Below are 12,526 nucleotides of genomic sequence, written 5' to 3' on the forward strand. Positions count from 1 at the left end.
AGAGTATAGCTTGCCTGGATACAGAGTCCCCAAGGGAGACCCATTTCTCCAGACCCCCAGAACCTGGCACAACTGACACCTATCAAGCACTCAATAATACCTGTCAAATAAGATGGCACTGGGCAGGGAAGAAGGTCCCACAGCAGCAAGCCCACAGGCAGACAGACAGCAGCAGACCCACAGATACGACTGCAGAAGGCCTACAGACAGACAGGCAGTCAGACAGACAGAGCAGGTCCATTCTTCAGAAGAGTCTTTTATTAAAACTGGGTGACATCAATAAGGAGACAATACAAAAAAAAAATTTGGTCCATAAAAAAAAAGACAAAAAAAAAAAAAAACAAAACAAAACCAAGCAAACAAAAACCCCACAGTTCAGTTAATAAACAGTCATCAACAGGGACACTCAGGAGTGCTGAGTTTCCTCATGACTCTTCCAGCCAGGAGTCAGGCTGGGGCTCAGCTGCCCCAGGGTTGTCCAGTGTCGCTGTCAGGAGAACTTTCCAAGGGGAAGGGTTGAGAACAGGGGGAAGACGGGGAGAACACTGCTGCCCCCAGCACAGAACAGGCAGGGAAAGGGGGCAGGAACACTTGCTCGCAGGAGCCTGAGGTGGGGTGGGGAAGCAGGGGCTTTGTCAGTTCTGTGAGTTCAGAGCCCATGCTCAACGGAATCCCCCTGTGCCCAGCTGTCTCCCACCCTGCAGTGTTGTCTGCGAGCTGAGCCTGGGGTATGCTAACTCCAGACGGTAAAACCTGGAAGAACCTGAGGCTCCCCTGGAAAGATGCAAAGACACTGTTCCAAGGGGTCAGGATGCCACCTACCTGCTGCTACCTGAGGGGTCTGAAGCTTTGAGGGCAGGGGGTGGGGAGTCACAAACCCATTTCAGACCTATTCTCCAGCCCTAGGCGCTTTCACTCCTCAGTGCCCTAGAAACCACCACTGGTTTCAGTTGGGCAGACATGGGACAGGAAGACAGGGATGACCTAGGGCTATACCCGTTTGATTTAGGCCTGTTTCTCCATTTAAGGAAGGGGGCAGGGTGGAGTGAATGAACAAGCCACTCCTCCAACAGCAGGAAGGAACAGCCTCTGCTGGGAAGGGAAAGACAGCACCCCAGCTTCGGTCCCTGGGGCTCTGACAGGGAAAGGCAGGATCCCCCTCCCAAATGCCATGGGGTGAGGCAGATGTGGGGAATCCTGTACCAGGCAGGCGGGTGGGCGGGCGGCCATGGGAGTGTGCGGGAGGGAGCAACAGTTTAAAACACACTCCAATACTGACATGGACCCACTAAGGGGTCACATAGTACTGAGACCCCAGGTCAGTCCAGAGGGCAGGGACCAACCTAGGGCTCAGTGAAGCCCAAGACCCTGGGCCCCTTTAGTGCTAGAGGGCAAAGAGTAAAGGGAGAATTTGCTCCAACCTGTGGAGGGAAGGGAGGAAGGTGAGTCACCAGGAGGGTTAAGGTCAACTAGCTTACAGAGTGCCCGAGGCTTGAGTCTCAGAGGAGGGGACAGCCCCCAAAGCCTGGGTCTCCTATAAGGGCGGGATCAGTGTAGCTGGTCTCCCTGAAGACCACCTGGCCTCAAGAGGCCCCAGTCATTTCAGAGCATTGATTACCACTACGGGTTCTCTAACACTATCTAGAGGTCCTATGTAGACCAGGGGTGGGGCAGGGAGGTAGAGGCACATGGGAACTTCATGGGGAGAAGCTGAGGGGGAAGAGGACACTAGGTGCCTGTGAAACAGAAATGTGACACCCTCTTCATCGTGGTGCTGTCCTTGAGCCAACAGCATCTCCTGGAGTGCCTCAAGCAACACCAGCACAGGTACGTTGAGGCAGGCAGCACAGGGCCCCAGCAGAATTGGTGTAGCCAGCAAGGGCGATGGAGGCCCTATGTATTCCGGATTCCTAGGGCTTGCTCTAACTCTTGCCGCCTCTGTTGCACCTGAAGAGAAAACCAGAGCGGAACTTGAGATGGTCGAAAAACCTAACACCCCTGACCCCCATTCAAAGGTATAGATTCCTGTCTTCCATCATCTCTCTAGTGTGCCCCAGGCACAGTACCAACCTTGGAGTAGAAGTATCGGCACACAGCCTCCTGAGCCCAAGGCTGGAAGTAGAACTCGGCACGGCGTTCCTCTTCTGGGTTACCCACCACATCAGTCATAGTCTGAGAGAGGAGGGGAGGAGAGAGGAAGAGAGAGCAAATGTGATTCCTGCTTCCACATCTGCTCTCAGCTGAACTGTGTCCCTTGCCACCCACCTCAAAGATGCTGAAATACTACTTCCCCAGTACCTGTAAATGTGACCTGATATGGAAATAGGGTCTTTGCAGATGGCCAAGTTAAGATGAGATCATTGGGATTGGCCCTAATGCAGTATAACTGGTGTCCTTATAAAGGAGGGAAACGTAGAGACAGACACACAAACACAGTGAAGACACATGGAGAATGTCTCAAGCCTAAACTGACGGACACCTGTGGTTCCCAGAAGCTAGCAGAGAGCATAGAACAGCCCTGTTGATGCTTTCCTTCTGGGCTTCCAGTCTCCACCACTAGGAAACACATTCCCATTGCTTAAGCTACCGAGTCTGGGTCAGGCTTCTTTAAAAGCCACCAGCAGACAAAGGCAATGCCCCAGACTAGCACAGAGTCACAGCCAGGTGCAGGCCCTTTTGGTGCTCATCTGCTCAAAAGTGCATTGGCCACAGCAGCCACAGCAAGGCAGGACGCCGAGGCTGCTGCTGGGCACACCTCCCTGCCTGAGCTTATGATCTCTTCTTTGGGAAGCATCTTCAACTCCATTCTCCATGTTCTCCCCGGAGACTCTCCATTCATCCGCTACTCTTTCTTTGGAACAACTTCACTAATTCCAGTCAGTTTGCCCATGGTTCACTAATTCTAGTCAGTTTGCCCATGGTTCACTATTTTTCAGTCACAGTAACCTATTTGTTCCAAATGGAACACATCTGTGGGAGAACACAGCCCAGATCTTCAGCTCTAGTCCAACAGCCTGGAATCAAGTGACAATACTTTGGAAGTATTAACTATAGGCCTGATGGTTCTACCTCGATTTCTCTTCTCAGCTGTAAAGCGAACCCTGGGATGTGCTAAAAGAATGTGGTCCCTCAGCTCTTCAAGCCGTGCTGCTCTCCTGGATTCCTCTAGATCCTTCCTAGGCTCTTTACCTTGAGGTCCCGGCACTGGGACTGAAGCCAATCATTGATGAAACCCTGAGGGTCCCGGGCAAAGCTCAGCATGAACTCTCGCTGGGTTTTCAGCTGGTTGATAGTTTCTATTGTCTCATGGATCTGAAAGAAGAATGATCCATTTTAAAGCCAGGGAAACTCCAAGCTAAAGGCAGACCAAGGCTGACCTTGCCACAGCTGCTCCCACCCCAGGTGCAGGGCCTGCTGCCCTGAGTCCACTGGGTGCCCTTCTTTTGGCTTCTTTCAAAAAGTCCTGTTTGCTTCTCTACCCCAGGTAAGGGGAGTCATTCTTCCTGCCAGTTCAATATGCATCGCTACATGACTTCTTAATCACTTGTCATGTTCTAACGAATCCACACGCTTTCTTAGCACATCAAGACACCCTAAAGGGAAATCTCCCCCCCAAAAACTGGCCATCCTTTCCCTAATCCCTCCTCTCCCTCTTCCGGATCTTAATGGAGACTACTCTCTATGCAAGCCAAGTCTCTCTTAGCCTCACCCAAACAGGGTGTACATTCCTTCATTTCACTTTGACTCTCAAATCCTAACGCTATCCTCCCTGTCTGAGCCGTTAGTGTAGAACCTTGACATATCTCACAGACTATCATCCCGCCTCCGAGATAGACTTGCTGCAGAGCTGCCCCTCTTCAACTCTCTCCAGCTTCCCACTAACACGAACAGCATTAGCACCTCCACGGTGAAGGGCTCCACCAGGCTCCTTGTCCCATCTGCAGGAGGCACGCACAAGTTCTCCTTACACCAGAACTTTCTGACCAGGTTCCTACTTCCCTAGCAGCCTCCTCTCCTGAACATCTCACCCAGCAGGTACCTCGTGTCACGTTCAGCATGACACATGACACATGAGAGAGCGCTGCACTTCTGATTTGCTGGTCTGTACTCCTAGCTAGCCTGGAGCTCATGTCTAGAAGACTGGACCTGAATGTGTGGTGCTTCCTGCTTCTGCCTCCAAGTGCCAGGATTACAGAGTGAATCATCATGCCCTGGCTTCACTTGTATTTCCGGGACCACACCAGGCTCATTCTTCTCTTTGGATTTTTACATACCTTATCTCTCTGGATTGTCCTATACCTTTCACACTCCAAATATCACTTTGCTTCTTCCCCATCTGTTACCTTCAACTTCATCCTTCAAAATTTAACTGAGGTGTCCATTCTCCCAGGAAAAGCCCTATGGTGTTTACGAAGCACTTTGGCTTTGTCTGCAGGGACTATGCCTATAATGTTAATGGTAATGATGGTGGCAGCATGAATAGCTGTGGGAGTTATATACCTGGTACAGGCTCACATGTTTTAAAACATGGTCTCATTTCATGCACAGGGCAACCATATAAAAGCAGGTATCATACATACTCTTCATTTCAGAGATCAGAAACTGAGGCTCAACTGGGCACAGTGGTTCCTATGTGTAACCCAGCACTGTGGAACATGACATAGGAATATTATCATGAGTTTGAGGCCAGTCTAGTATACAAGGGAAAGACTGACTCAAAATGCTAAAAACAAAACAGAAACATGCAATAGTCACAATTAAATGCATGTATGTGAGATTGCCTCCAATTACTACCAAACATAGTGATAGCCTGACATAGATGGTTCTGGGCATCAATAATTTTTTAGCTCAGAACAGCCTCCAAAACAATACAGAGAAACCCGGTCTCAAAAAACCAAAAAAAAATTTTTTTTGTTAAAACCAAGAACCAAAAGGCAGCTAGAAGCCAAGACTGAGGGACAGGACCCTACCTTGTTGTCTAGAGTAGCGATCTCCTGCTGGCTGGCCGTGGACAGCAGGAAAGAATTCATCTGGGTCTTTAAGGTGTCATCCACTTCCACATCAATGTCATAACAAGCTGTCTTTTTCTGGTCATTTGGGTCAACGCTGGGGAGAAAACAACAGGGTCCAGTACAGGGACTTTTCTGAGACCTGCTTGCCAAAGGTCACAAAGATGGTCCAGGGATGAAGGGAAAGGAGGATGCTGCTCTACATCCCCCTCTGAGAGCTGTATGGAATATGCACCTCCCAATGCCTGCACTTTAAATAGGTATAATGTATAACACACAAACTGTAACTCACTACATTTGGTTTTTAGTCTATTTACTTATTCTGTGGGAGTTCATGCGCCCATGTACACTCACTATGTAGACGAGAGGACAGTTTGTGGGAGTAAGTTCTCTCCTTCTATCACGTGGGTTCCAGGGACTGATGCCAGGTCATCAGACCAGGCAGCCAGCACTTTTAGCCAGTTGAGGCATCTTGCTTGTCTGAGTTTGGTTTTTAGGAAGTCACTGGTGAAATTCAAAGGGCACCAAAGGTGTTTTGTGAAAAGTTTAAAAAACAGGAATCCAAACTAGGCAGTGGTGATGCATGGCCTTTAATCCCAGCATTGGGGGGGTGTGGTGGCAGATCTCTGAGTTCAAGGCCAGCCTGCTCTACAGAGAGTCTGGACAGCCAGTGTGGACACAATGTACAAACACAGGCTGCAGAGTGACTACAGGGTGAGGGGTTTAGGGACTAAGGAAACATAGGCCTTTACAATGTAGCACTGAACAAGGCAAAGAAGGCAAGGAGCTGATACCTGATGACAGGGCATGCTGCTGTCCAGAGATGCCCAGCTCTCCATCGCCCAAATTAAGAAGGGGAAAAAAAGCATTATCCAGAGGCCCCATCCTTCCTAAAAAGATGGTCACTGATCCCTCCCACAATGACAAGCAGGTAATCAAGTCTCCAAGGGGCACTGGGCCCTATTATGACGGTGTTGTCCGATTTCTAGCCTCTAACATTCCAGCATTAACCAGCGAGAAAAGAGTATAACCACACTAGACACAGTCATCTGCAGGGCACAAATCTGCAAAGGTTAGCAAACAGTAGGCAAGCAGCTTGTGTCACTCCCACCTTTGGCATAAAACAAGCTTATGTCATTTAAATCTAAAGAGCTGCTGTCAAACAAGACCCCTGGCAGACTGACAACCGTGCAAGTTAGTCCAAGGTGGCTCCAGCCACCACAGCCTCTCAGACGCAGGCTCACCTGATGACATGATTAATAATGATGGGCTCTGGTGGCATAAGCAAGGCATGGAGACGCTGAGGGATCTCTGAAAACTTCATCCGTTGAGATTCAAAGATCTGTGAGACAGAGGTAGCTCCAGATTGGTACTTTCAATGTGACTAGACACTCACAATAGAATGTGCCCTTTACATACCTGCTGGAGGTACTTGTCACAGATAACAAACTCTCGCTCGTGAGGGTCCTGGAGCTTGTGTGTTTTAATATATTGCCACAGTGCTTGGATGATCACTGGACGTGTCTGGGTATGGATGCCCAAGAGTCGAGCCAGGCGAGGGTCTAATTTAAATTGGGGGGGCTGCAGAGAACCAAGAGTACAGAACCGAGATGAAGCCAACAAGCTGGTTCCATGTGCATTTTGGGATGTTTAGTATGGTGACACATTCAACCTAACAAACACTAGTAAATCTAGGCAGCAAAGTTACAGAGAGAACTCAGATGACAAAGAAAAAATGGTTCTTTCTTAGTGTACGACAGTGGCAAAGCACTCAGGAGCTTACTCAGACCCTAGATCGCTCGCATAGGATGTGGCCATCACCCTGCAAATACCTGGTAATCCAGCATCAGCAGGACCGTGCACCGCACATTCACATCTCCTGGTCGCTTCACCTGGAAGCCATCCGTCTCCTGGGTGGTGGCGGTCCTGTGCCACTACAGAGAGGAAGATGTCAGGGGCGCTCTTCCAGAGGAAGAGCTGGAGTGGGAGGAAGAGCTTCTGTAACGACTCAACATTCAACTTTGCCTACTGAGGCTACTGGGGAAGAACAATAGCACGAGGCATCTGTAGGGTGCACATGGCTGTTACTGTCTGTATAAGGAGCAACTGTCAGTTCTAACTCTTTGGGATGACTGCAATTAAAATGGCTTCACTTTCCAGGGATAAGTTTACCAGTAAATGAATAATGGATAATATACATGGAACAGAAACCTAAGCAGCTTCAATTTTTTGAGGGATATATATATATATATATATATATATATATATGAGTCTATGACATTTACTATCATTTAATTCCCAAACACCTACTGAAGACAGGTGTGATTAAACCCCTCTTACAATGAGGAAAGTGCTACCTGGAAGGAGGAACTGAGGTCAATACATAATGGAGCCAAGATGTGAGCTCTGGTGTGTCTTGGCCAGGATACTCTACTGCTATGAAGTCAAGCATCTTTACAGATTTCTATCGACTCTACGACTTACTTCCCTTCTTAGATGGCAGAGCCCTTCCCATGTCTCTTAGTGGTTGAGGTTAAGGGGCTGCAGCTATAGTGGTAAAGAAAGGGGCAGGTTAAGCTCACACGGAACACTAGACTATTCTGGGTTTGTGTCCCAAACACTGTAGCTAACAGTCTTCAAAACGCTGTACAACCAAGGGTTATAACGGATCTCTGGCTATTTGAAATATAAATCTAAAGGAACCTAGATGAACACTAGCACACTATTAGTCCACCAGCTAACTACAGCAACAGCTAACAGGAAAACACAATGTGTCAGGAACTACAGCCCACCAATACTTATAAGCAAGATGCAGAGATAGCCGGAAGTGTAAGAGGACTCCATTGGAATTTTCTTTGGGGGCAGTGGTCAGGTGGTCAAGTCAGATTGCAAAGAGTTCTTGTGTCCCAACTAAGTACAGCTAGCACCACCTAGAGGTCAACATGCAAACTGCAAAGGTGGAAATGCACACCTGGGCAAATCCTTTCTTTTATTCCTCCCTCTTTCCCTAGATGTTCAAGTTTGACCGTCACCCCCAATATGATTAAAGCCTGGAAGGCACAACTACTCACTTCTACCAGGTGGTTGTCTGGTCCATAGAGGTCTTTGTCCAGTTCGATCACCAAGGACTTGAAAAAGGAAGAGAACTTTCTCTTTTGCTTGGTGGCATCGTATTTGGACAAGGCTGACTAGAAAAGAGATGGAAGGTGTCATGTTAGGAAAGGCCAGAAAGAATTCCCCAAGACAAAGTTCTTTAAAGAGGAATTAAACTCCAATGGGGAAAAAACTCAAAAATATCTTCTGAATATGGCAGAGTGGCTGGCCATTAAGTCAGTCATGGTGGCACTGGACTGTAACAAGGACAGGACCACTGTGGAGAGGCAGGTGATGTCAAACAGCTTAACATAACAAAGCACACCTGAACAGAGGAAACCCCACTGCAGAGGGGAACTGAATCACAGGCAGAAGCAGAACAAAAACTGGCTTTATCTGGACAGAAGACAAGACAGCAGACAGACTGGACCTATGCAGAGAAGATTCTGATTCTCCTGCAAAAATGCATTTAAATGAGCTCACCTGCACATGGCTAAAAATAGCACCAGAGAGCAAGGGGATGAGAGAAAAATGAGCCTCCCCAAGGAGCTGCTGGGTGGGAAGTGTGGGGGTTCTCACTGATCTGATACTCCCCTTGGAGCAACAAAGAGGCAAGCCTTTGGAAAATTCTATCATACTTAAACTGTGGTATCTCCAACGAAAGCTGGGAAGACAGAAATAACCTCAAGCACTTAAGAGAGGGAACATGGCCTCAAATGCTAAGCATAGACTCGGGAGGTGGGGACAAGGGACTACTGAAATAATCTGCAGATGCTGCTAAATCCAAAGGCTAGCATCACCAGATCCCAGGACAATAATGGTTTCCCACTTGATACCAGTGAAGCTGTGGGAGCAGATACAAAGGACCATTGTCTTCGCATGCAGGGAGCACAGGGTCTCTCCCCCTCTCCCCCACCTCCACTTCCGGAAGCTCCCAGCAGGACCTATGAGCACCAGTCAGGGTTCCAGCTGACCATACAACATTGCTCATCATCAAGAGCTCCCACCCTGAACACAACACCAACACAGTGAACTTCAACTCACATCCTCCAGGAGCCGTCCTTCTACCCGGAGCTCCCAGGAAGCCACCGTGCCTTCCCCATCCTCTGCATCTGACTTAGCCGGATTGAAAGTGTTAGAAATGAAAATTCGCAGCTTCCGTTTTTGCTGAGGAAGGCAGAAACAGGATTGATGATGGGGCCCCAGTAGTTTGATGTTAAAGACAAAGGTTTTCTAGGCTGTCTTATGATAAATACTCCACTTAGACGAATACAGGGTCAGCCAGGCGGTGGTGGCGCACACCTTTAATCCCAGCACTCGGGAGGCAGAGGCAGATGGATCTCTGTGAGTTTGAGACCAGCCTGGTCTACAGAGCGAGTTCCAGGACAGCCTCCAAAACAATACAGAGAAACCCTGTCTCGAAAAACCAAAAAAAAAAAAAAAAAAAAAAAAAAAGAAAGAAAGAAAGAAAGAAAAGAATACAGGGTCTGAGCCTGAGCATAAATAAATATCCTGGGATCCAGGGGGAGAAAACCATACAGAGTGGCAGGGTCCCAAGGTAGCAAGTAGTTTTTTTTTTTTTTTTTTTTTTGGTTTTTCGAGACAGGGTTTCTCTGTATTGTTTTGGAGGCTGTCCTGGAACTTGCTTGGTAGTCCAGGCTGGCCTTGAACTCATAGAGATCCGCCTGCCTCTGCCTCCCGAGTACTGGGATTAAAGGCGTGCGCCACCAACGCCCGGCTTGGTAGCAAGTAGTTATAACAAAAACACGGACAGGGAGTATTTCTGGTGCAAGAGACATCAAAAGCTCCCCTACCACTTGCCCTGCCAGCTGTTCTACTCTTATGTTCCTAATGTAATTCCTGGTTTGTAGGCGGAAGGGAAAGATACAATTTAAATGCCAAGGAGAGCTGTGTTGTGCCTTTGATTTTTCATCCTAAGCATGGAGAAGGTTCCTGTCCCCTCCCTTGACCCACTGCCTAGTGCTTTCCTGTGTTACCTTGATGGGACGTTTCAAGGCTTCCTGGATATCTAGCCGTTTCCTCATAATAGTCTGGTCCAGTTTCCTTTCAAAAGCCAGGAGATCCATATAGGCCTGTGACTCTGGTACCAACTCCCGAATCTTAGGAACAGAAAGATAGGGTTGGGCCCTAGAGCTGACCATCTGTACTCTTTATCAGTCACTACATCTTCAAGAAGAGCTCGAGAGCCTGCACTCACCCTTTGAGGTAGGATTTTGTCAGCCATCTTCTTTTTCTTTGCACTGTTCGGAGTAAATACTGTTATCAGGGTGGGAAGGAACTGTCGGAACGTGAGCTAAGCTGTCAGCACCTTCGGTGATGGCACAGCTGAGGCCTGCAAAACAGCTCTCCCATCACGTCGACAACTCCCTCTCCATCTCCACCAGGAGGCCTTCCCAAGGCAGCACCAGCACCACCTGCACCCTCACAGGCCTCCTCCCGGGAGCTCCTTTCTGCACCCCAGGGGTCATCTTACTTGTGATTTCGGTTTTGGACCGCCTGCTGCTGGACCTGCTGGATCTGCTGAGGCGCGGGTCTCTTGCGGGACTGGTCCATCCCTGACTGGGCCAGGCCAGGTCGTACTGAAGGGTTCCCCCCATAGCCAGGAGGTCCCATGGAAGGTCCCTGAGGTGTCATCCGGCTGCCTGGCAGCATACCTGGTCTCTACAGAAGGGAGAGGACCCAGAGATGTCACACCTCTGCTTGACAGCGCCACCAAGGAACGAAAAGTGAAGGAAGCCCGAATTTTTGGAACGGAACAAGGATGGGGGTGAGGGAGGTAGGGTGGAGGACAATCACACAGCCTTCTTTCTGCCTCTCTGAAATGTGGTAACTGGACTTTCTTCAGGCCTGGTAGTGGTTTCATAGAATACAGGGTCTAAAAACCAGATTAGGCTCAAATTTTCTGGTCTCTGTTGGATCTGACTCACCAGACGTGTCTCATCCTACATTACTCGGCTAGCTATTTCTTCAAGGGGCAGCTCTAACTTGGGTGTTCCTCTGGACAGTGAGCTGCCCATCTCGGGGCCCACTTCACCCACCCTGGTTCCACACTCACTCCTCAAAAGCAGACAATGCCTCCGGGAGCAGGTGAGGATGCTAACCTCCTCCCCCCAGCCCGCTCTTCCTCGGCATTGCTCCCCCCACCTCCACCCAGGACCCGAGCCCCTCCCAAGGGAGTCCCTCCCACTTCTCCCTCACCCCTGTCAGTCCTCCGCCCTCGCTCGGCCCCGCCCCCGGCCCACGCGCCCCTCCTCCTGCCCCACTCACCGGATAGGCCGCCCCGGGCATCGGGGAGCGGTACAGCCCTTGACCCGGCGCCGGGCCCATTCGCACCGGAGGCCCGGGAGTTCCGCCCGGGCCCAGGGCAGCCGCCACGCCCGCCCCTCCTGAGGCTCCGGCACCGCCGCTCGGAGCCACAGACTGGAAACCCGCCCGGGCCGCCATCTTCCCGGAGCCGCCGCTGCAGCTGCACAAAGAACCGGAACCGGAACTCCCCCCGCCCCCCGCGCGCCCCCCGACCGCCTGGGCTGTTTGTGGGCCCGGCCCGCCGGCGGGCACGGGCGGCTCGGGACAGTGAGACTACGGGCTAGAGGGGGCAACTAGCGGAAAAGGCGTGCTGACCACTCCCTCCCTTCTTCGCGGTCCAGGAGGGGCACCATAGAGAAGCGTTGTGCGGATAGAGAGGTGACGGGAGCGGGCGCCCCCAAGCGGGCGGAGGACGACAAGGCGTTGGACAGAGACTAGCGCCCACCGCAGGCTGGAGAGACAGACTGTATCATCTCAGCACGATGCTTTTACCTTCCCAAAGCATTCTGTTTGCTTTTTCATTCTCCTACCGCTCAGACTCCGGGTACTAAAGAGAGAAACGTGCTGTTTATTCGTTTTACAAACGGGAAAGATGAACTCAAAGGAGGGAAATGCCTTGGCAAAGACAAACCGGCAAATTAAAAGAAAAGCCATCCTGCATTCTGGTCTCCTGGCTGGTAGCCCGGGCCTCATTTCACAGATAATGGCTCACTAACTCTTCGATGCGGGAACTTCACCCTTCATCTCAGACCATTGCCTTCAGATATTAATTTTGACCTGAATCCTCTCCGAAGGGTCCTGGAAATCTGTTGCCATTCGTTACCTTTCTCTGTCTCTGCCCAGTGATTCAAACTATTGAACCTGTCCTTTTCCAGGAGGATCAGTGTTTACCTGATCAAATATGTAGGGTCTCATGCAGCCCAGCCTTCCAGTAGTAAGCTCGCTCTGTAATCACAGATAGCTGCTTCCATCTCCTGCGTGCTGGAATTACAGGTGTAGCCACCGCATTGGACTGCCACTCAGATTCCCTACTCTGGTTAACATGGCCCTCAAGGCAAGTTCCATTCTAATGGTAACACCTATAAACTCTTAAGCCA

The 12,526-nt window shown here is 50.0% G+C and overlaps 1 protein-coding gene across 1 annotated transcript; it reads right to left on the reverse strand.

Moving 5' to 3' along the window:
- Positions 1–249: 249 nt before the first annotated feature.
- Smarcd1 (SWI/SNF related, matrix associated, actin dependent regulator of chromatin, subfamily d, member 1) lies at positions 250–12,398 on the reverse strand. Its single transcript, XM_005067231.4, has 13 exons — positions 11,391–12,398; positions 10,597–10,784; positions 10,321–10,363; positions 10,100–10,222; positions 9,147–9,269; positions 8,081–8,197; positions 6,842–6,943; positions 6,429–6,590; positions 6,254–6,351; positions 4,971–5,106; positions 3,190–3,312; positions 2,071–2,172; positions 250–1,947 (listed from the first exon to the last, which is right to left on the reverse strand). Exons 1-13 carry the CDS (start codon positions 11,565–11,567, stop codon positions 1,894–1,896), a joined length of 1,548 nt encoding a protein of 515 aa, XP_005067288.1. The 5' UTR covers positions 11,568–12,398; the 3' UTR covers positions 250–1,893.
- Between the last annotated feature and the right edge of the window lie 128 nt (positions 12,399–12,526).

Source organism: Mesocricetus auratus, unplaced genomic scaffold, assembly GCF_017639785.1.
Source record: "Mesocricetus auratus isolate SY011 unplaced genomic scaffold, BCM_Maur_2.0 Super-Scaffold_100010, whole genome shotgun sequence".
Classification (NCBI taxonomy): Eukaryota; Metazoa; Chordata; class Mammalia; order Rodentia; family Cricetidae; genus Mesocricetus; species Mesocricetus auratus.